This window comes from Saccostrea cucullata, unplaced genomic scaffold (assembly GCF_032062105.1).
Source record: "Saccostrea cucullata isolate Sc308-1 unplaced genomic scaffold, CSIRO_AGI_Scuc_v1 ctg1026, whole genome shotgun sequence".
NCBI classification, from domain to species: Eukaryota; Metazoa; Mollusca; class Bivalvia; order Ostreida; family Ostreidae; genus Saccostrea; species Saccostrea cuccullata.
The window spans coordinates 72,984-99,004 of record NW_026938259.1 but is presented as its reverse complement, the minus strand read 5'-3'; the positions used below and the strand labels follow the sequence as shown (position 1 = coordinate 99,004).

The window sequence follows — 26,021 nt, the reverse complement described above, 5'->3', positions numbered from 1 at the left end:
GAACATTTTGATATAAAACCTGGGTATAGATCTGATCATTCTTCAGTTACAATTGAGTTAAAGTTTAATTTATTTGAACGAGGACATGGACTATGGAAATTTAACAATAATCTTTTACATGATAAAGAGTATGTTGAAAAGGTGAAACAAAAAATTCAATTAGTTAAAAACCAGTATTCTCAGGACCTAAATGGAGTAGAAGTAGAGACTTCAGTTGATGACTCTGTATTTTTTGACATACTACTAATGGAAATCAGGGGGTTAACTATATCATATTCAACTTTCAAAAAAAGAGAAAAAGATAAATTAGAAAAATCATTAATTAAGGAAATAGAGGATTTGGAAAACAAAAGTACAATTCCTGATTTCTCTGTACTGGAAGAAAAAAAATCTACTCTTGAAAATTTAAGAAAAGAAAAACTAAAAGGTAATATGATCAGATCTAGAGCCAAGTGGGTGGAAGAAGGGGAAAAGCCAACAAAATATTTCTGTCATCTTGAGTCTAGAAATTTTCTGAACAAAACAATAAAAAAGGTAGAAACTCTAGACAAAGGTATTATATATAAACAATCTGATATTCTAAACGAAGTAAAAAATTATTATGAAACTTTATATAAAAACGCAGATTCTGAATTGATAGACGTAGATCTCTCTAATACCATTCAATACCACAATGTTCCAAAATTAGACATAGAAACAACATTAATCCTAGATAAAGATATAGAAGAAGAGGAGGTTTTTCTGGTACTGAAAAATATGAATAATAATAAATCACCCGGAAGTGATGGATTCACAACTGAATTCTTTAAGTTTTTCTGGAATGATCTTAAAATGTTTATCTTAAAAGCAATAAATCAAATATTTCTTCAGACACAGCTTCCAATATCCCAGAGACTTGGTATAATATCTTGTTTGCCAAAAGGAGACAAGCCAAGACATCTCTTAAAAAACTGGAGACCAATAACTCTGTTAAACGTATTCTATAAGTTAATATCTGGTTGTATTAGTTATAGAATAAAATCTACACTCGATCTTCTAATTTCAGAAACACAAACAGGATTTATGAAAGGGAGATATATTGGGGAAAACACACGATTTATTTATGATCTTATGTCTTATACTGAAATAAATAATATACCGGGATTGTTGGTTCTCATTGACTTTGAGAAGGCCTTTGATTCCATTTCATGGTCTTTTGTTTACAAGGTTTTACACTTTTTTGGTTTTGGTAAAAATATAATTAAATGGATTAAAATTTTAAACACAAATTTTGAAGCTTCTATACTCCAAAGCGGTTTTCTTTCTAAGCAATTTCCAGTCCAGCGTGGATGTCGCCAGGGAGACCCTGTTTCTCCATACATTTTTCTTCTCTGTGCAGAAATTTTAGCCATTCTTATTAAACAAAATCATGATATAAAGGGTATTGTTGTAAATGATAAGGAACACAAATTATCTCAATTTGCTGATGATACTTCTCTTGCCCTTGATGGTTCTGCAGGTTCTTTGTATGCTGCTCTTGATACATTAGAATTATATGCAAAATTTTCAGGTTTGAAAATAAACAGTACAAAAACTAAAATTATTTGGATAGGCTCAAAAAAATTTTCTGCTGAGGTTTTCCACCATTCAAGATGGAAGCTAGATTGGGGGGCAACAACTTTCTCCTTGCTAGGAATAAATTTCTCTGTCGACTTAGAAAAGATTGTTGATATAAATTTCAAAGTCCAATTGCCAAAAATCACTTCAATGATCCAGCAATGGAAAAGACGTATTCTAACTCCCATTGGACGGGTAACAGTTGCAAAAACTTTAATTGTACCAAAATTGAACCATCTATTTATCTCATTACCAAATCCAAATGAAGAAATCTTAGACAATTTAACACAGCAGTTGTTTAGATTTGTATGGGGGTCAAAAAGTGATAAAATAAAACGTGTTGTTGCTACGCAACACCAGACATTGGGAGGCCTTAACATGGTACATCTTAAAAATTTTATACTTTCTCTAAAATGTTCATGGATTCAAAGAATTATTAAAGGAAGTCATTCATGGTTGAGTATTTTTGAAATAGTTTATGGGCAAGATGTGGTGGAAAAGATTTTGAATTTGGGTGATGATTTTGTGTTGAAAATGTTGAAATGTACAAAAAACAAATTTTGGAAAGATGTCTTAGAGTCTTGGTTATCTGTCATCACTGATAATTGTTTTGACAAGGCAAATCTTACACAGTCTGAAATTTTATCAACCCCAGTTTGGCTAAACTCTTGTATCAAAGTGAATAAAAAGAGTATTTTTTATAAAGAATGGTATAAAAATGGTGTAAAAATTATTGATGATTTTTTGGATGTCAATGGGTCATTTTTATCTAGAGAGAATTTTGTGAAAAAACATAGCATTCATCATGTATGTTTTATGCAGTATAACAGCATTATAAGTGCTATTTCAAAGTTTTTAAAAGATTCAAAATTTTCTAGGGTAGGTTTCTCAAAGCTACAGCGCCCATTTTTGCCATTGTTATACAAAAGATTAATATTGATTGATAAATGTTCAAAAGATATTTATAAAAATATTAACACAAAGAATGTAAAGCCAACTGGTTTTTCAAAATGGAATTCAGAAATGCTTCTAAAAGGATTTCAAGAAATGGAATTGAGAGATGTTTTTAATGTGTGCTTTAAGGTGTCTTCAAATTCAGCTGTCCAGTGGCTACAATTTAGAATTTTGCATAGAATACTACCTGTAAATTATTACCTTAAAAAAATTAAAATAAAAGAAAATGATACTTGTACATTCTGTAACAATGAATGTGAAACCATATTGCACAGTCTATTCTTGTGTAAAGATGTAATGCATATTTGGAATGATCTTAGTCTACATATTTACAATTACACATCAAAACGTGTAGGTTTTAATATTCAGAATGTAATCTTTGGAGAGTTACCTTTGTCAAATTCAAACTATGTCATAAATTTTGTAATTTTATATGCTAAACAGTACATTTTTTACTGCTTAAAAAATGTAAAGAAGCCTAATTTAAATGGGCTGATTGCCCATTTAAAAATGTATTATAAGGTTGAGAAGTACATATCTGTTAAAAATCTAACTGCAGAAAATTTTGAGTCTACATGGTCACATTGGAAAACTTTGTTGGAAATGTAAATCCTCTGAAAAAAAAACATATTTAGATCAAATGTAGCATACTTTTTCTGTCTCCTGTTTTATCCATATAAAGTGTGTAAAAATTTGCTAAAATTGATGTATTGTTGATATAAGTATGAGTGAAGTGCGAAAGTGGGTGGGTGTGAAAAAATTTCTGTGCAAATTTTGATAAATGTATTTGATGTTTGTGTTGAAAGCATGGAAATAAAGCATTAAAAAAAAAAAAGAAAAAAAAAAAATGAAATACTTTATACATATCTACAGACTTTGGTCTATCATACCTCAAAGTTTCATGATTCTATCTTGAGCCATTATTGAGAAAGTCTGGAGACAACCTGACCCTTCAAAAATCATAAAATCGACAATTTCTCGAAACCGGAAGTGACGTCATCAAATCGGAAAAAAATGCATAAGGTTCAAGTTATGTTACATAAGTCCTGAAAGTTTCATGAAAATCCATCGAGCCGTTTTTGAGAAATCGCGTGCACAAAATCGGTAAGAAAAAAAAGAATAATAATAATAAAAGTGAAAAAGAAACCTAAGAATAACAAGAAGGTCTTCCGCTGAAGACGGAAGACCTTAATAATCTTAATCTTCAGAATCAGTAGAAGGTCTTCCGTCTCCAACGGAAGACCTTAAAAAAAAGATTTTAAAAATGCTAATAAGGGATCGCGGAGGAGTTCAAAATTTAGCACCGTTAAGTCACAAACAATACGCATAATAGTGTCTGAAGTCATATTCCTCGTAAAATAGAGTAACAACCAAAAAAATCTAGGGTTATGTAATGACTGTTCTTTAGTCTTTTTGATGATGAGTTTTGATCGGTTTGTGTTGACCGTTTCCTTGATAATAGGATCAATTTCCGAAGTAGAGAAGCCTCGCTTTGATAAGTGCGTCTTGAAGTCATTAAGTGTTGCATGTAATATTTCAGGGTCAGTGGTGTTTCTTGCATGTCTAATGCATTCTCCTTTAATGAATCCCTTAAACACAGCTGGGCTATGAGCGCTCTCTCTGTGTAGATACTGAAAGTTATTTGTTGGTTTGATAAACGACTTGATATCAAGTTTGTTAAAATTTTGCAGCAGATGGAGAAATTTCAAATGTAAATCTAAGATGCTTGTGACAGTGATTGCCGATATTAAAGAATTCTTCTATCTCTGGTTGCGTTCCATTGAATATTATGAAGCCGTCATCACGGTATCTGCCGTGGAAGACAATTTTGCTGGCATGACGAAATTGTGCCATTATATGCTTTGTGATTTGATACATTCTGATGTCACAGATCTCTGGACTGGGGACTGCCCCCATACTTGCTCCTTTTATTTGTTTGTAATATTTTCCGTCGAATTCAAAGAAATCGTTTTCCAAGACGCATTTCAGTAAGAAGTTTAGATCCTCAGGGTCCGGAAATGGAATGTCTAATTGCGTTTTATTGGCCTGTGTGTAAGCCTCATTTACTGATGAGAGAAGTTCGTTGAATTCCATGTTTGTGTACATGCTCGTCACATCATAAGTAATTAATAATGCGTTTGTTGGCAATGTGAGGCCTTCAATTTTGGTGATAAAGTCCGTAGTGTCTTTGATATAAGTTGATTGTTTTTGTACAATGGGTACAAGAAAGTAATCGCAATATTGTCCTATTTTCCTCGTTGGCGTATCGCATTGCGAGATAATTGGTCTACCAGGTGGTAATTTCCTAATGCTGCACTGACCATTTATTAGAGCATTGTAAATGTTTGCTGGTATTTTGTGGGTTTTCGGTAAAAGGTACAAATGCCCACATTTGAGTGAAGGTTTTTTGTCATTAAGAAATTTGTAAGTTTCTTTGTCCAGTGAACCATTTAAATGCATTGTGGCAAGTTTATTTTGAATGTTTTCATGCAGTTTCAGCATGTTGGGTTCAGATACTTGCATATAGTGTTTAGATTGCATTTGGCTTTGTGCTTCTAAGACATACTGGTCTTTGTTCATGATGACAATTGTCTTGCTTTTATCTGCTTTTTTAATAACAATGTCGTTGTTATTTTTAAGAAATAAAATAGCTTCTCTTTCAGCAATTGAGATGTTTGATCTCTTTTTTGCAATTTCCAAAGAGGAAAGTCCCGATTTTGTTTTATCTATATATTCCTATATAGTTCGCTGCATGTAAATGGCGGTTTGTAGCCAGATTTTGTGTTAAAGGGGTGAATGACATTGTCGTCTCCGGTATGAAAGTGGAATTTGCATCTGAGTTTCCTGGCAAATTCTTCAAAATCTCTGAGCAGCAGGCTTTTAGCATTGTCGCTTTTAGGCGTTGGAATAAATTTTAAGCCTTTGCTCAGAACTGAGAGTTCATGTTCGGATAAGTTGTATCTTGATAGATTTATAACAAACTTTCCCCCTGTGGTCGTAGTTTCCTTGCAGTGAGCTTTAACTCCCCGTAAATAATTACGAGTGCGTTTAGCATTTTTGCATTGTTTACTCCGTCTATTTATTCGTCGAGCCATTCAAATAGAGGAGCAGTAGGTGGTAAATATATTGTATATAGCGAGGCGCTATAGATCAACAATGAGTATTTCGATGAGATAATGAATCCGTCTAATTATCAATAAGTGTTGATAGATTAGAGGATAAGAAGAGTATGTGGCTATAAGAAACCGATAGTCAGATTCCGATGATTCGTTACGGTCACGTGCAAGGGGCGGTGTATGTTTAAGAGCTGGTCCAATGGGTGGCTAATACACACCAATTTTATAGTAATTAAATCCTGTGGATCTTAAGCCGTCTGATATACATAGTGTCATAAAATGAGGGTAAAATAAAGATCCGTCTTAATATCATATGATGACAATAAGAGGATTAATATTTCACATGACTGTCCAAATCTTGAATGAATTCTTCCTTGTTTAAGCTGATCTGGTCCTTCAATATATCCTAGTATTTACAATCTGATATTCTCGTGGTTTTCTTGCATTGGTACAAAGTGATTGAATGAAGGGCACTATTGTATTTGTATACTTGAGCAAGCCGAATTATTTGATTATAAGAGAAGCGTAAAAGACGACCTTTGAAGTAGCAGTTCAATCCTTTACAAACATGTGCTGATTTTGGTAAAGGAAGTGCTGGTAATAAAATGTCTTAGAAGAAAATAGAAGCAAAAAGTGTGGCCGGATTGTTGGATGACCATATAAACCACACAAGTCGATCGCTGTCCAAGGGAGGGCGATGCACGGGATGATGCCGGTGGGACATTGTCCCTAGTCAAAGTGTGAAAATTAGCGACATCAATCAACCAAACTTGTAAGAGATTTATTAGGACCCGACACTCCAAACCACACTTTAAGTAGATATGTTTTTTGCATAGAGCAGATTAATATCTTATTTGAATTATGCAAGTAGTTGTAGAGTGTTTCGGCTATTAAGAAGCCTCATCAGGGGTCACGGACATAAATCATGGTGTTTGTTTTAGGTGAGACCGGATTATCTCGTCACCTATATTCTTGTGTTTGCTGTAAGCAATGATTGGTTGAGAATTAAATAAAGTTTTGCATTCTGGATTTCTAAGAATGGTGTTCCAATATTCTAGAATTCGTTTTTTCAGTCCTTTAACGCAAGGGTTAAATTTAGTAACCAGTACTGTAGGGTTACGTAATGACAGTTCTTTAGTCTTTTTGATAATGAGTTTTGATCGGTTTGTGTTGACCGTTTCCTTGATAATAGAATCAATTTCCGAAGTAGAGAAGCCTCGCTTTGATAAGTGCGTCTTGAAGTCATTAAGTGTTGCATGTAATATTTCAGGGTCAGTGGTGTTTCTATGCAAAACTTAGCCCAGGAATGCTTTGTATCAAGTTTGGTCAAAATTGACTCATTGGTTCTTAAAAGAAGTCGAAAATGTGAAAAGTTTACGGACAGAAAGGCGAAAGAAGGATAAAATGTGATCAAAAAGCTCACAATATTTCAATAATATTTCAATACACTCTAATTATTTTGATTTATCACATAAGGTAGTTCGGCACATTTTTCTCTGGAGGATAAATGTTACTTTCAGTTTGTATCATAACTTTTTAATTTTTTTTTTTCATATGAGTTTTGCTGTCATCGTGTTAAATCAAAGTAATAACAAAATAAAATTGATGAAAGCACAAAATTAGATGAATATCTGAATTGTGTATTTTTGAATGACATATTTAAGAAAAAAATTGAATACTCATCCAGCTGTGATTGCTCTCTTTGAAACAAAGATAATGAAGCAAATATAAAGATTTGAATGTGCTTAAATGAAGTTTATTTAACAAATCAAATATACAAAACAAGTCGTAACTATGGCAAAACATGGACCAATGGAAAACTAGTTGTGGACTCAAGTGTCAAAAAAAGAAAAATATACTTGTAAACATCTCCTGTTGACTGATAACACATGCCGTGAACTCTTATGTAATAATGCCGTTTACAGTGTATCTTACAATCATATTAAATTTAAAAAGCAATATTCTAACAAGTGGAATGGTATTCACAATTTCGTTGACGATTAATTGTAATGGAAGACTTTATAGCAGTTTAGACATTACGTTTGGAATAGCCCTTGTATAGACAGAAGGAATAATACATACTTTGATTCTGAAAGTGATTTTCTTTCCTCTTATAAGTCTATTGTTTTGAAAATCTTTGAACGCATCGTTGCTTAATCTAATAATCTGTTCTGTTTAACTTTCTTAAAAAGTTGACAAAAAAAAAATTGAGCGAATAGGGAAAATGACTTTTGCAAGCAACATGTTTAGAACAACGTTGACAGCAAAATTTTCATTGAGAGCATTTTAATTAGTCAGTGAAACCTTATAATATTATTTTTTTTCTTATTGAAGGATGGCATGCAGTACGGTGATCACAGAAACCACCCAGCTACAGCTTAAGGGTTGTGAGGTAGTGGCATTGACGTATAAAACAGAATGCGAATTACATCATATTCTGTACAATACACGAACTTTGATTGTTAGGACCAGAAATTGTAAAAGATTGCGTATGAAGTGAAGCAATTTTAACAGGAACAAAATGTATATGGCAACTCAATAAGTTAATAGAAAGTATAAGCTCATTGATACATATACTGAAAATAAAAGAAATTATGATAATAATGAATATTTTCTCTCAAAACACTCTACGTTGGAAAAATAAAATGAAATGTATAATTAATACGGATGTTAACGACAGATTTGTTCCATTCCGTAAATGATTGATTGCATACTGTTTAACGTCCCATTGGAGGATTTTTTTACTGATGCAGAGACGTTACCGGAAAGGCGCCTTCTACTTTAGACCTTTACTTGGCACTCAGGGTCATTTAAAACAGAGGCATCTATATCGTGCCAACTTCAACCGTGACACTGGACCTTCGTTTTTAAGGTCATATCTGAAGACCAGAGATTTTACACTTCTAATACGGCATCCAGTAATTGATATACATAAATAATTATTTTTTTGAAGGATGACGTGCAATTCGGTGATCTCAGAAAACGCTCAGCTACAGCCAAAGAGTTTAAAGGTAACAGGGTAATAACATTGACGTTTAAAACAGAATATAAGTTACATAGTCTGTTAAATACATATGTTGCAGCTCTAACGAAAAAAAAAACAGAATAAGTTGAAAGAAAGTATTAGTTCATTTTTATGAACAATTAAAATGAAAATGATAATGATGATGAAATCTTCTACTCAAAACACTCTGCAATGGAAATATAAAAATTGCTTGTAAGCAAAATATGAAGAGGTTGTTCAGGCCATCAAATTTTACAAATGTGAATTTCTTCTAAATATCTTTCAAACAAATATTTATGCCCCCCTCCCTCCATAAACCTAGATTCTTTCTGATTGAGTGACCATTTTTAATTGAATTCTGTTTTCTTTGCATTGTGTATTTCAAATATGTTTCTTAACAGAATTGAAAATGAGAGGTTCTGACATATCTTTTTGACAAGTGACATACTTCAAACGGCTCGGACTATCCCGAATTAGTTGCGAAAATTTGTCATAATCTCAATCACATTGCATGGCAGCTGTAAAGGGAAATAATATTAAATGTAATTATTGGTGTATATCGTTTTTTATAATGAAATAAAAGGGATTTAGAAAACAGGCAAACAAATTTCACTAAAAACTGCTACTTTATAGACAGAATGCAGCAAGACATTTAGATGTGTATACTATTGTGGAAAAATTATTACAATATTAAAACTGCGCTTGTCCTAATAGTTTTGAAATCACAGAAGGATGTAATTCAGAAATTACATAATATACTATATAATTTAATTTAAAGGTTATCAGTGCTAAGGTAGACTTTTAAATAATGAATTAAATATTAAGCGAAAATGCACTACTTTTTTGCACCTAAATTATAAATCAAGAACAAATGTTCTGGGTCTTAAGTGACCTTTAGTTGATATTGTATTAACCTGACATTTAACTTAAAGAATATTAATAGCGCTATATCTCCTCTGTAGGATGTTTTCTCACTATTAAGTGGTTACTTAATTCTTTTGATACAGGCTTTAGTCATTTTCAGGCTCTTTTATATTCTTTCAAATTTTCATTTGTTTTCTTTGATTGAGTAATTTGACAAATAAACATGAAAGCATTGAATTGTACAATGCCTTAGCGCGGTATAATAATTTGTAGGCTCGAGCAGGTTATAATTTTTTTGTTAAAAATAAGAAACAAACGTTTATAGAAGCATTCTTCTTAATTTTAAATTTCTTAAATATTGAAAATAAATTAGCACCTTTCAGATCAGGTGTACATATGTAAGAGCGGATGTGACGTGAGAAGTTTTAAAATGAATATGAATATTGAGATGGGGAAATATTTTTCACAAACGTACATTCAATGGTTATATTTTACCAAATAATGAATTTAAAAAGGTAATTTGTTTGGTTAAATTGATCCAAAACAATAAACATAACAAGGAATCACTGGAGTATTGCATGCAGTTCCTACTTTGTTTTCTGTCGAACAGTGTCAGGGATAAGATGCTTGAGTTTCTAAATGTCAAAGTTTATTTGGTTTTGGGGTACCAGGTCTTCAAACAAGTTATTTGAATTCATATGAAGGAGAATTTGTTCAAATTCTATTACGTGAAAAGATGAAACACTTGCTGTGGTCTTCAACTCACATTTAGACATTCATTAGAAAGACAGTGATGTCGTATCCTACCTAGACCCCCCCCCCCACCATAATACACAAAGCTTGTATTTGTAACATTATTTAAACACATTCAATGTTTACAGTATGGCAAAAATTGGCCACAGTGTTTAAATAAATGTATATCAACATCAACTATTGGGTAGACAGACAACAGGGCTGACCCCCTACGTACACTTTATGTGTCGTCCGAAAAGGTTAGTGTGTAGGGGTAATAAGGAAGCAAACAGAATATTCTATCTTGACATATTTAGTGATACATTACAAGTCGTAGGCGAGACGACGTCATATTTAGAAGACAAGTTTTCTTAATATAAGTATTTAGATACGTAATTTAACACTAGAATTTGAACAGAAACGTGTAAATATTAACTAAAATAGAATACTTTTATTTTGTCATGCTGTATCTGTCATTTTGATTAAAATCTACCATCAATGACGTCATACAGTGTAAGTGTACATCAATTAACTTGGAATTTGATCATGTCGTGTAAAAAGAATTTGGCTAAGACGGCATGTATACGCACAAAAATACGTAAATGGAGTTTTAATGAAAATTTCGTGAATATTTTGTGAAATTCATGTGGAATTAAGTTAATTAAGAAAGTATGCAATTTTTTTTTTCAGTGATTATATTTTCTTTCGAAGACAGTCAAAAATATACGTTTACCGGTCGAACTGTCCTCGGTGATTCGTGACAAAAATAATGCAACAGAACAATAATAAGCTGGGTATTTAAAATTATCAGATTTGTACAGACGGAAAGTTCTTGGAAAGTGCTGCTAGAATCCAGAGATAAACATGGTTTCATAAGTATATATTCAAAACATAGGGTAAGATTTTGTGCGAATGTGTGGAATACTTATTTGACTGACCGGACAGTGGGATTCTTGCAGCACTTTTTAGGCAAAATACATGTTTTTCAGAGTGAAACACGGAATGCTTTAAACTTCCAGATCAAAGATTCCAGATTACGCAACAGGAAATTTACAACTAAACAAACAAATATTTTAGATCAACAGAATACATATATCTTCATCAATATTGACTTCAAGTATTATTATTAGGGTTAAAGCTTTGAAAACAGATTACATATATTTACAGACAAGCTGGAATATACATGCAACTATATCGACGATGTATTGTCAATTAACAATGTCTAAACGATATAACGGTATCCTGGTAAGCTAAAATGAGATAAAGGATACCTCAGAGTCTGACACATTTGTTTCATACTTGGTTATTTTACTTAAAAAAAACGTTAATGGTAATCTACCAACAGAGCTTTATGATAAACATGATGACATTAACTTTTCAGTCATTAACATCCCTTACTTATAAAGTAATTTTTACATTCAGAGGAATATCCTTTATAAAATCCAATAGATTAATTGTGTATTGTTTAACGAACCTCTTGAGAATTTTTCACTCATATGGAGACGTCACCGTATGCCGGTGAAGGGCTTCAAATTAAGACCTATAATCGGCACTCAGGGCCATTGAGCAGGGTTCTTTATCGTGCCAGCGCATACCGTGACACGGGGCCTACGTTTTTAAGGTCATATCCGCAAGACCCGTGACTTTCACTTCTAATGCCGAGCGCTTGGCGAAGGAACAGTCACTACCTTTGTTTACGTCTTAGGTATGACGCGGCGCCGCGATCGAGAATCGAACCCGGGCCTCCCGATCACGAAGTGAACGCTCTACCACTAGGGTACCGTGACCGGTAAAATCCAATAGAAGTCAACAACATTCAAATCTTCATAAACACGGGAAACCTTGACATCGCCCGTTAGAATGAACAGTAGGAACTATGTGCATTTTCAATACTCTAGGAATACAAAAATTAGTGCACAAAGTTTTAACTCAATTAAATGAACAAGAGGCCCATGTGCCACGTCGCTCATCTGAATAGCTTTGACCATGCTGTTCTTTGCCTTTTAATAAATTGTAGATCCTTGCATTACCTATAGCTGCCCCACCCTATCCACATGAGTCATGAGTGAGTCATGAGTAAATCATGATTTGAAGATTTGGAATCTACATTACCGAAGAATGCTTCCATATAAGTTTCAAATGTTTTAGCCAGTGGATCTTAAAAAAGACTGTTAAAGGGTTTTTTTCCTATTTATTTCAAGGTAAAACTTGGATTCCCCACTGCGGTCCTGTCCTACCCACAGTAGCTCTTATTTCTTCTATTTAGAATCTACCCTACAACAGGATGACCCCATATAAGTTTCAGCTTTTCTCGCCCAGTGGTTCTTGAGAAGAAAACTTTTAGTGACCACACTATTCTTCTCATTTCTTGATTATCCCCCTTTGAGAGGGTACTTGGATCATTTTTTTTCCATTTAACCCCCCCCCCCTCTCAAAGGATGTTTTAAATCAATTTTGTTTAAAACTGACCCAGTAGATTTTGAGAGGAAGTCGAAAATGTAAGAAGTTTACAAACGGACAGACGGATAAACGACGAACAAAATGTGATCTAAAAGCTCACTTGAACCTTCGGTAAATATATAAACCTTTTAAATTGACGTAAAAATAAAACAAATGTGCATTTAAAATCAATTTGTCATTTTTTATTCCTCCCATTATTCGTTTGCGTTGTATTTAACTTAGCAACGTAACAAACGGCTCTTATGTCTCTTAAGCACAAGAGTTTTGAAGCCCTCAAAATTCATTAAAGATTAACAAAATAAAAATGTATGAGGATGGAAATTAGATAATGTACATATGAGCATTGAATTAAAGCTTCTGGATGTCGTCGGTCCTATAACACACCTGGCCATGCCGACAAATTATACAATTTGTAAGCATAGCCAGGTGTATTATAGGAATGATGTTTTAGAGGTCGATGTTTGCTCTGCTCCAATTTTGTATTGTTTCATAGACTTTTGAGCTCGAATACTACTATTATTCCTTATCTTTATATATTTCATCTTATACATGTATATAGGGTGTTAAATGATGTGGAATGATTTTCGTAGAGAAAGTTACAATAAACATAACTGTATGCAGGTTTATGATGTTATTTTACTGTTGAAGAGACTAATTTACCTTTTTACTGAAATATTTCCTTTTAAGATTAATGGAGGTAATTTTATTTCTTATTATTTTCTTTTGGGAAATATGTTTGGTTTTTTTTTATTCAGATCATACTAAATATGTCTTTTCTTTTTTAAGTTTTAGATAAACGTGTATGTTTGCCTCGGTATGCATACCACAAATTCCTTGTAGACTTGAGTCTAGAAGGTGCGGACTTGATAGACGGTTTTGCAGTTGATCCAATGACGGAATGCATTGTTTTAGTTGGAGGTGATTTGAGCAAGGAGAATGAGTCTCTTTTAAGTTCAGACATTGCTGAAGGAAATTGCTTCTCGGATTTTACAACGGGTAAATTTATATAAAGTTTACTTTTTTAATTCGTTGTTTGATTATCTGATTTTATTTCTTTGCAATAATTTTTCACTCATATAAGAAATTGCGTTTGCGTGAATGAGAATCAAACCACTATATCCCATTATAGCAAGCCCTCTCCCATTTGGCTTTTGTGACTGGTAATGCTGTATTTAAAGCAATATGAGCTGCATGTTTGACATCGGAAAAAAATGTTGCAAATTTGTAATTAACTAGTTCAATGACAGAAAAATAGAACATTTATAAACTTCTGTACTTCATATTTGCTATGAAAGAACTTTTTATTCGCGTTGATTGAAGCAAACTTGAATTATTGTCGACCTGTACAATAATGATTTCTTATATAATACTGTATATTCGGTTGTACAGGAATATTTCTTCTGAAACATTTTTAAACTTTATTTTGGTTTTAATGATCATTAGGGTTTAGATTTCATACAGATTAATTCTTATAACACATTTTACCAGCAAAATTAAATTCTCAAAAATGCAGCTCATATTGCTTTAAAAAGGCTTTCTCATTTATATTTCCTAAATATCACAATGTATACCACACTTTAAAATACATGTACTTATTCATATCAAAGGAAAATTACGTGTATCGTATCCTGAAATATTTATTTCAAAGATGCACAATATGAGGTCTTTGTGTTAAAAATACTACATGTACTTTAATGTTTTATTATGCATCTGGATCTATAGATCAGTGTTTATTGTTTTTGTGCTGCCTGTCCGTCTGTTTGCCTGTCTGTCTGTGTGTCTGTTTGTCCACAAACTTTAACATTCACCATAATTTGTGAACCCTGAAAGATAGAAATTTTGTATTTGGTATGTCTACTCCACGAAATATGTTCTTTCAAACAACACTTAGGTCTATGACCTTGTGTCCTTGACTGTTACCCTAAATGCTAAAAATAGCTTTTTTTGTCTGCAAACTTTAACAGTCTCTTGAGCTGCGAGAGACAGTGACTTTATATTTGATACGCTTACTCCACTAATTAAGTTATATTGCACAAAACCAAGTTCAATGCCCATGTAACCATGATTGTGACATATGTACAGTGTATGGCACGCCAAATTTACAAAAATGAGCTAAACATAGTTTCACAGTCGATAAACTAGGTTTATCGGTTGTAAACTATAGTTTACGGACTGTAAACTATAGTTAACGACGTTAATCTATATTTTACATCCGTAAATCATAGTTAATGCGATAATATATGTTTCACATCCGTAAACTTTACTTAACACTGAAAACAATCATTTGCAATTGCAAAACATAGATAATCTGATAAATACAGTTTTACGATTTGTAAACTATAGTTTACAAACCGTTAATTATAGTTAAAGCCATATATGGCGTAACTGATCAAAATATATATTTTTGAAAAATACAAAATTAAGTAAAGAAATATAGTTAATACATTCAAATTAAAGCTTTTCGTATAATTCTGGACACGGATAACACCACGTCTCATCTAAAAATACAATTTTATCTTCTCTGTAATGTGTTATTTAAATCTTTTGTATTTTCTTCCGATACGGAGAAAATTCTGAGAATCAAATTTGAATTGTGATAGCTTTATAACGCAATTGACTTAGATTTTGTAATTTACGGAAAAGTTCTATCTTTATATAAAGTAATGATACAAATAATAAGTTTCTATAATTTTAATCTAAGAATTTTCATTTCACATACGCCATATATGGCTTTAACGACCTGATAAATATAGTTTAACGATTTGTGAAACTATGATTAACAACTCTCAACTATAGTTTACGATTGTAAACTATAGTTTACAAACGTGAATCTATGTTTATCAACAAAATCTATTGTTAACGCTTATCACAGACAGATAAACTTAAATATTCAGATATGTTTAAATATGTTCTTTCGATCTTTCACTTAACTTTTGAACCATGAGAGATAGAGATACCAAATTTGGTATGCATACTCCACTAATCAAGTTCGCTTAAATGACCTTGTGACCGAGACTGTGACATTTTTTCTAAGAATATATTTTTGTACCCTCACCATAACTTTTTAACCATAAAAGATTTGGTATGCCAATTCAATTAATTAAGTTGTTTCAAATAGCACCAAGGTGAATGATTGTGACCTTTACTGTATTCTTTAGGCTAAAAATAGCTTTTTGCAAACTATGTGGTCACAGTGCGCATAGTGTTTCATAAACACATCTTGTTGTTAATAAATTCTAGAGTATGAGAAATAAAATTCGAATGTACAGTGGTATAAATTAAATATCTACACCGAAATTATTGCCTTAGCAAGAGAGCGATATAATATCTGTGGAAACACCTTAAAATAACTATATGTACTTCTAATTTGTCTTTGCTTATTCTTTGCTTATTCTTTAAATACATTATACTAGAATCCATTGCAAACTTGAAAAATCATTGTCCCATTTCATTATTTTGTGTAAACACAGAAGTTTGGTGTACGACAATAATGGTCAACATTTTTTGATATTCCAAACTAAGTTATACACTGTATATATTAACTATGATTTTATTGATTTTTTATTTTACTTAAACAGAAATGGTTGTTGGTGTTTATATGATTTTTCTCTACTTCATGACGCAAGATGACATGAAGAAGACAGAAAGCCTTCTGTCATACTTAACTGCGGTAATTATGTTAAGTTAATATAGTTGAAAGATACATGTTTATCAGTTTTTGCTCTAATTTTCTAATTAGAATTAAGGGCTTTGTTTTGCGTTCATCCAAGTGAAACTCGTATAAAATAACATAAAAATCCAATGTCTTATTAAATGCTTCTTGCTTACTTAGCTTATAACATTGTTAGGAGAAATATCTTAGGGAGGTTGGATTTTAGTCGACATTTGCAATATCTTGCAGCAAAAGTGTGCAAATAAGCAAATTGAGGGATGCATTTCTGAGACATAAAATAATAAAAACATCGATCAAAATAACAAATATTATTTATTTTTAAAAGTATTCTTTATGCAATTTTTTTTCTAAAAGAAGCTATTTAGGAATCGGTACGTTGGTATTTTTTGTACATGTGCATTGCTATAAATTAGCAACCATGTATCAAACATGCATAGATCTACATTTAAAACAGATCCCCATACTGATGATAGTTTTGGAATAGGATATGGAAATAATGAACAGCATTCAACCTCAAAGTCCATTAAACAATAAAAAGTAAAAGCAGAGCAAACACAGACCTCCGAAACATCAGAGGTAGGATCAGGTGCCATGGAGGAGTGAGCACCCCTGCTGAACGGTCACACCCTTCGAAATGATGACTTTAAACGAGACTGTTGATATTCTTGTTTCATCATCTTGCTTGTCAATAATTTACCTCGTTTTAGAAATTGTTCATACGTAGACCATGCTCTTGCGTATCGAATCAACTGAGATATTTAGACTCCGTACGCAGGTGATGAAGGTATATTGCTGCATAAGTAAGGGAAGTTGAAAAGTGTGACAACATTTGCGATCTGATTCACACCAATTCTGAGCAAAGAAACTCTAATCAAGGGATCCAAGATTTTCCACGTGCTTCTTGCTGGGAAAAATTCATTTTCCCTGAAGAAACTGTGTATAAATTCATTTTCCCTGAAGAAACTGTGTATAAAATGCGAGAAGTATTGGTCCTTGTTTTAAAATACATTGAGGTCGAAGACAGGGTTTCAAAAATTATAATAAAGTCGAATTTGTGCTTTTAGGAAGGATTTTTGTGTGAAATTCTCCATGGAGCAACAGGAACACAAAGTTAGGTTTAGCTTTATGTTGGTACTAGATTATGGAAAATCATTTCCTTATTATAGAAATTATATTCTATAAGTCATCATTTCCCTAATTTGTAAATTATATTCTATAAGTAATTATTTTTGATTAGGTGTTTATATATAAATATATTTTGTAAAAGAGATACAGATAAATCATTATATATAACACGAAAGTGTGTGCCTCTTGCCTTTCTCTGAGTTACAGTCTTATCAGAAATCAGTTTGAAAATGTAAGGTAAGAGTATTTTCAACAGAATAAAAAGTGTATTTCATTAGATAAAGAAATTTTATTTGAATAATTTATTTTTCAATTTTATCATTTACAGAAATAAATTAATAAAAATAGATGAATAAGAAAATAAATTACCTAAAAAATAATTTCGACCATCCATGTCCATTCGAAATTCTATAAATAGGCACATACAAAATAATGCTTTGTAATGCTACGTAATGCTAGCATTACTGGATTTAATGAAGAAATGCATTACATTTAATGCAATTTTTTTCGGCATTACACATTACTACCATTACTTTGATTTTATGTAATGCACTGCAATGCATTACTATTACAATTAGCATTACCCCAAGCCTAGTTACAGATACTGCAGAGGTCAACATGTTCTAAACTTTGACTCCATAGTACACAAACAGTAGATTTTCTAAAGATCCAAACAGTATATCACTACGCAGCACTGTTAAGGCTTGAATAATGGGGCGGGGCCTAATTCATACGGGAAAAGTATGCTATGACGTCACACAAAAATATGACATTTATGTAGTTCTCATTTTACGTGTAAATGAAATAATCTGCAACGCTGAACAGTAATAGCATAATAAACAACATTATAACTTATCAATGCATTAAAAAAAGTTGCCAGTTAAATCCCATGTAGCTTTTTGTAGACAAAGCACTCGTCGCAATGAACTTGTAAACATGACGTCATACTGGTAAAAATGACGTACTTCATGTGCTGTGAGAGGCAAATTGAGATATTGTTTATCAACGAAAAATGTGTTTTATTATTAAACGGAATATTATTTATCAGATATTAAATAGTCGATTAATACCAATGTATAGCCTTTGTTTAGTGCGATTATTAATTAAATACCAAGAGAATGTATTTTATTAATTATGTCGTGTTTTAATGTACAGGTTACGTATATTTTACATCGAGATGCCCCATAAAATCGTACTTTCGCAAGGGCATACACTGCATAGATCTGAACCATATTTTAAATATAGATAAAGGATATATTCCTTAACTTGAAAAGTGCTGCTGCTTTCTTTAAATCGAGGCCATGATTTTATAAGTGCACAAAATATTTGGTAAAATTCTAACATATTTCGACATTCGTCTATTTACTTAAACATTTAAGTATTAAAACGCGAATTCTAGTCAAAGCAGCAGCACTTTTCAGAAACTACAAAGTACACAGAAATAATTAATAGCTTGAATTTTTAATTTCAATTAGGGTATGCCCTTGCGATATTGAAATTTGTTAATGACCTACATTCCGTGTACCTGCTATGCGTTCATCACGTGACTGGGACCAATCTCTACACAGTACAGAGTATGTTATACCATGCTATTTCCATAAGTATTTAAGCTCTGTGATGATAGAATTGCTGAATAAAAATAAATTCAATTTTAAAAATTTCCCGTTTTTTGCACTTTTATTTTCCATTGATTTCTCATAGTAAGCCTTAACAGTGCTGCGTAACAGGATGGATCAATTTTCTGTTTTAAATTTGCACATACATTGTAATTTAAATTTTTTGTCACATCGTTGCTCCTCTGAATAAATATAAATTTACCTTCTGTACAGAAAAAAGCAACTGAGGAGATACTTCTAACAATTTGAATTTAAATTTCAAAATCAACATTTTTTTTGGAAACAGCACAAGATGCTTTCTTTTCGTTTATTTGCAGAACGTCTTTTTTACTTAATCATTTTAATTATTGTATTCAATTTCAATATAGAAATCAATAATAGAATATATTATTTTTTTTAAATCACCAGATGCATAGATTCAAGATTGATTTACATTTATTTCATTAATCATTACTTTTAGCTCTACAGAGTCCAAAAAAGAATTCTTTAATATTTTAATCATTAACATAATACATTTTATGTTCCTTAGTTCTCCTGCCAGACAACTGGGCTTGTTTTTTGGTTAAAGCAGGCAAAAACAAACAACATTATTGAAGTGAAAAAATGTCATTTATTGAAGTAAATGACGTAAAATTAGTAAAAACATATTTACAATACAAGACAGGGGGTCAGAAAGGGGGACTTAAATATAAAATATAACATATCTTTATCACAATATTGCTCAATCTGACCCCCAGCACCATAATGTCATTGTAAATGTTATACATAGAAAAAAGGGGGAACAACCAGTAGACTAATTAAGAAAACAAAACATGGAAAAAACATTGGCATGTATACATGTAGTATACATGTATCTTAGTTGACCCCCTACGAAACATACAAAAATTATAAATATACATGAAAATAAATGTGCTACATTGCTGCCTGCTATCAAAAAAGGTGGGTAAAAGAAAATAAAACAGCCACAATCCAATTGCAAATTGGATCCACCCAGTGTTGAGCTTCTTATAGATCATCGAAAGTTATACAGCATAATGTAAGAAAGCATTGTTAAAAGTGACTAGACTTTTTCTATATCCATTATTGAAGTAGTAAATAAATGATAAGACATTTCATAACGGCAAACGTATGGTGGCATATTTCTATCCCCTACATGTAAGATAAATTTTGCTAACATGCAACATAATTATGGAGACATGCAACACATTTATGTCAACATGCAAGTTAATTTTACCCTATCGTCAGTGAAATTCATGAAATGCACTCGCCAACCCTTGATAAGTATTTGGTAAAAATCGGCAGTAATTAAATGTTAATCGGACTTATTTGAATATATTCGAAACACTAGAGAAAAATCATACATCTTCTCCCAATACTAAAAATCTGCAGTAATAAGGATGCAAAGAGCATTTTTAATTTCAAATATTTTGGAGGGAGGGTATGAAATGTCACCCTCGTGCAAACAAATGAATACGTCAGATATACATGTGTGTATAACAAAGAACGTTACTTGAATTGTAACAGCTCATTTCCTCAACTGCATTAGAATCAAAAGTAATGCTTGAGACTTTGCATTACAATCCATCACTGAGGATGATGCTGACATGCAAGTTACCTATCTAATATTATAAGATTATTTTATACTTGCTAAGTTCTCAACAAAGAAAAAGTTCTTTTCTTAAAACATGTTTCGTCATAATAGTATTTAAGCTAAAATTTAGAGAAATTTGTACCGCGCTTTAAGTGCTTTCGGGGAAATGGTAACGTCATATTTCTATGACGTTAACATTAATCGTAAGTTGCATAACAGTTCAGTAAGTTGTAAAAAGTTAAACAATCATTTTGCTCATAAGCAACCAGTTGATAAGGCAAGAAGGTTCACAGACAGATTGTTTCGAGAAGTTCACATCCTTAAGTGAGAGGCTTTGTCAAAACAAGAAGTGCTTTTGATCAAGCATACCCGTGAATAAAGTTAGGTTTTATCTAATGTATGAGATGGAAGTAGTGCATTTACCTTTCCTGAATCAGAGTAGATGATTATATTTACCTTATAAATTGAAACGTGCTATTTTTTATTTATTTTCAAAAAGACTTCAGAGGAATTCCAATGCAAGGAAGCCGATTTACTTCTCATTTTGCCAAAAGATATCAAACCCAGTTCTGCAGAAGACATTTCAGCTGCTTTACAGAAGATACAAAAATTAAGATTTAGAAGAGTTTTTTCAGTTAAAAGAGAGAGCAAAGAAATAAGACAAACCATAGCAAAAACATTTCAATCCAGTTTGATTCAGTATCTCCGTGATGCTGCAGGACTTTTATCTGAATTGCCGTCAGCAGAACACGTAGAAGAATGTTTAGAGAAAATACGAGCAATTATCGAAACGCTACAGGAAGAACAGCACAATCCTAAAAGACCATACAATAAACAAGACGTATTGGACATCATTAAACCGTGAGTCTTTTGCTGTCTCTCTTTCTCTCTCTCATTCTTGTCCTCAACTAATTATATTTGAAATAATTTTTAAGCAGAAAAATAAGCATAATTTTTTATTGCACTATTTACAATGTATTTATGAAGAGCGCAGGATTATAATCCAATCGAAATTGGAAAGTTTAAGACATTTCCTTAAGTATGAAAACAAGTGTTGTAAACATGGTAATTAGGAATTCAAAGTTTTCTTTAAAAACATTAAAGATTACTATATGAGGTTGTCTAAGTTAGGCATATAACAGCCAAATTCAATTATTTTCTAAAAAGATTTATTTTAAAACTTGTAAATAAAGAATTTGGAGATAACGAACAGCATTCAATATCAAAGTCCATAAAACAAAACAAAATAAGAGCAGAGAAATACAGACCTCCGAAACATCAGTCATTACCTTTAAAACATCAAAGGTGGGATCAGGTGCCATAGAGGAATGGGCATCCCTTGCCGACCGGTCTTACCCCCTGTGTGCCCATTGACATGATCATGACATAACGGAAAATTCTGTCGTAAATTCAGTGTATGAAAATGGACTAACAATTACATGCAGAATGAAATACATCAGTCAGCATTTGCCTCAATGATAAATTGTATTTGATGACAAGATCATTTTATTGACCATAGAACCTACGAAATGATGACTTTAAACGAGACAACTGATATTTCTGTTTCATCAACTTGTTTGTCAATAATTTACCTCGTTTTAGAAATTTTTCATACGTAGAGAATGCTCTCGGCGTCGAATCAACTGAGATATATTAGCTCCGTTGGCAGATGATGGAGGCATATTACTGCATAAATAAGGGAAGTTGACGATAGATAAGTTAAAGTCATCACCTTTATAAGAGAGCTTGGTTGTTAGATTACATACGTACCATAATGTCTTTTTCAAGTAAAATATCGTTCATCCATTAAAATACCGATATTTGAAATGTTGAAGTTATGCTTCTTCTTAGATACAACATTCTATACTATATCTAACCAACCCATCCACCCCTAAAAAAGGACAAAGTGTCTCCCCACGCTTTTATATAAACATTAAAACTTTTACAGAGCACTCTTTGAAACGGGACTTTTCCAACTGATATTCGGAGAGTGAGTTAAGAAAGAGGTACATGTACGACAGAGCCACTAGTACACGATTATTTTTACGACTCAAACTCTTCATAAACGATAATTTGTCTTGTTGGCTCAAAAAGATTCCAGAGTCTTCAATTTTTTTTTCTAGGACATAAATTGTTAATATGCTTTACACGAAACCAAAACATTTGCAAACCGATGGAAATTAAGTTATTTTAAAGTTGCTATGAAAATATTGTTTACAATGAATTTTTTTCTAGATATTACCCGCCTGGGGGAAACTTGCATAGATTTACATAAAATGATATGTGTATTCCAATGAGTAACTCATACAAAATTGTAGTTGTTTATCTCGCAAGGATTTTAAGACTTTGAATGATCGTCTTAAATTTCAATATTATTATTTATTTATATATATATATATATATATATATATATATATATATATATATATATATATATATATATATATATATATATATATATATATATATATATATATATATATATATATATATATATATATATATATATATATATATATATATATATATATATATATATATATATATATATATATATATATATATATATAAATGAGTAATATTGAGAAATACTTTAAACGAATTAGTTTTCTTCATTGACGCAGTAGCGTTTCATTTTAATGAAAAACAATTTTTGTCATTGCCTCATTTACAATATTACAATAAAACAATGAGAATTTTTTCTGTTCTGCAGATATCACTAAGCATCATTTAGATAAATATCCACTTCTGCCTTCAGCTAATAGTTTTCTTATTGTTAGCAAATGACATTTCTGTATTTTGCCTACACTTATAGATTTAATTTATGTTTTTGCCAATAACAGAAAATGCTACCACTCATTTCAGATATCAAGACAAAATTTTGTACCTTGGATTTAATACAAAGGGAGTTCGAATAACCATTACTGACCAAAGTGTGATGGCTGAGTTGGAAAATCGTTTGTCAAATGTTGGAAATTTTGAGGTCAAAATAAGTGTGCAAGAAAAAATAACAACGGCTCCATTTAATTTTCCTTTACATGGAGCAAAATTTGTGCCTAGTCTCGCACCTACTAATAGTAGTACTTATGCAACAATTGGTAGTCTTGTTAAAAGAAAGGGTTCCATAATGGCTGCAATAACCTGCCTACATCCTTTCCTTGGAATTCAAAACCCGGGTGTAACCGTGAACATAAATTTAGTTGACGTAAAACTCGGCAGTGTCATGTTTCATGTTCAAGACATCAGGAGTATTCATGATGACATCGCCCTTATTGACGTTGATGAACAAATAATTGAGTCTGATTGTGAAAAGCGTTTACTCAATGGAAGAGGCCAACCAACTTCAGCTTATATCTCTAACTGTAGAGATTTAATAGATCTGGATAAATTTTTAAATACTGTTGTTCGTAAGAGGGGTGCAAGAACTCTGTTAACAACAGGAGTAGTATCTGAAGTTTGCAACATAACATATATGCATTACTCAGTTGCAGGTTCAGCAATTATTGTTAAACCTTTTTTTAAAAATACTGCGTTTGCAAAACGTGGAGATTCGGGTTCGCTTGTATTTCTACCTTCTTCCTCAAATGACAATAAGTTAGAGGTCATCGGTATGGTTTGCTCTGAAGCCCCACAAGAAGTTTTCCACGATGAACGCCTTGTGCTTTGTGCTCCGTTGAGAGCATCAGTGGACAATCTGATAGATAGAATCCCTAACATCGAAAGAATTGACTTTTATTAACAATGACATTATAATTATTTTTGCACACCTTCAATTTTCTTTTTTGAATTTTTCGACATAGCGTAGAACTTCGAACGCATACCATTGATTCCATCCATCCTACTTATTCAAAATAAATGGTAATTTGTCTAAAACCTTACTAGGATTTTGAATATAAAGAAACATTAGTAAGTAACTTATAAATAATTTTAAAAACAGTGTTAAAATAGCAATTCCTAATTAACAAAAATATTAAACACCCCCCACCCCCATGAGTTTGTGAAATAATAATACATAATGCCTGCTACAAAGTTGTATTTGTATCACATGTTTTTAATTATGGCGAAAAACTTTTCCATGGATTAAAAGATTTTTGACCTCTTGACCTTTGCATTTGTCCCACTTTTTAAAAACTTAAACCATGGACATAACTACTGAACAGTTAGTACTAGGGTTTTCAAATTCACAGATGTATACTTTCCTTGTGACTAGACATTGGTCATCATTTTAGTTGGTGTCTTTTGCCTAATACATATCTATCCACTTTTTTTCCTGGTAAAAGGACGAAATCCATATTATTGAAAGAAAACAAAGATTTAAACATAGAAAAAGCCTTTGAGGTGAAACCCCTGTGTTAACAAACATTGAAACCCCGATAGGTAGAGTAGAATTTGGTCACAAAAGATTATATTTGTTTCAGAAATCAAGATTGTTTCAGGATAAAAAATTTACATGGATTGTTTTTGTATCAATCTTTATCTATCATTCTTAAAATGAGCTTAAACGTCAGTGTTTGAAAATATAAGAGCAAAGAATATCAGCGACACCACAACTTTTTCCAGTCGACTGAACTGTCCAGACATGTTAGAATAATCTGTGAGGCTTTCAACCAGCCTATTGCACTAAATTGGTAGGTAACACATTCTTACAACCGTGCGCATGTCTTTGGCTCCAAAGAATTCATTAGCAAAGAAATTTTACAAATATATTTTCCAAATGCAAAAATTCACCGCTTCGAAGTTTAAACCTCATATGTTACTTAACCGCAACCCCGCATGTGCCCCTTTACCCGGTGACATTTTAAACTTTTACCGTAGCCATAATTTTTGAAAGATTAGTGCTTGGGCTTTCATATTTCATAATGATATTAATTGAGACAAGTCCTTTCTTTTGGTAACAACATTTTATTTTTTTATAACCTGTGACGATGGATAAAATTTTTTAAATCTAGGAATATTTTTTTAATATTCTCCTCGTTCTATCTCTAGAAAATGGACAATATATCAGATCTTACTTTTAGATTAAGCCGATTCGTTTTAAAGAGTTCTGTATTTGTATTTTTCTGTACTAGTTTTCGGTTTCCGTATAATTGCCTTTTATCAATTATTTCAGGTGTAGCAAAACATTTATCTCATAATTTAATGAAATGTTATCATGTCGGTATCTTTTTTCCTGGAATGTATAATCCTCTAATTATGATGAATTCGGCTTAATTCGTAGTGTGTGTGCATGTGTGGTTATTTTTTTTTTAAAAATACATATGTATTACTATTTTAAAGTATATAGTGTCTT

General features: G+C 31.9%; 1 protein-coding gene across 1 annotated transcript; it reads left to right on the top strand.

Annotated features, from left to right (window-relative positions):
* Nucleotides 1-8,001: 8,001 nt before the first annotated feature.
* LOC134249856 (uncharacterized) lies at nucleotides 8,002-24,708 on the top strand. Its single transcript, XM_062732222.1, has 6 exons — nucleotides 8,002-8,058; nucleotides 8,620-8,677; nucleotides 13,513-13,722; nucleotides 16,305-16,396; nucleotides 21,231-21,592; nucleotides 23,597-24,708. The coding sequence occupies exons 1-6, from the start codon at nucleotides 8,002-8,004 to the stop codon at nucleotides 24,468-24,470; spliced, it is 1,653 nt and encodes a 550-aa protein (XP_062588206.1). The 3' UTR covers nucleotides 24,471-24,708.
* Nucleotides 24,709-26,021: the final 1,313 nt, after the last annotated feature.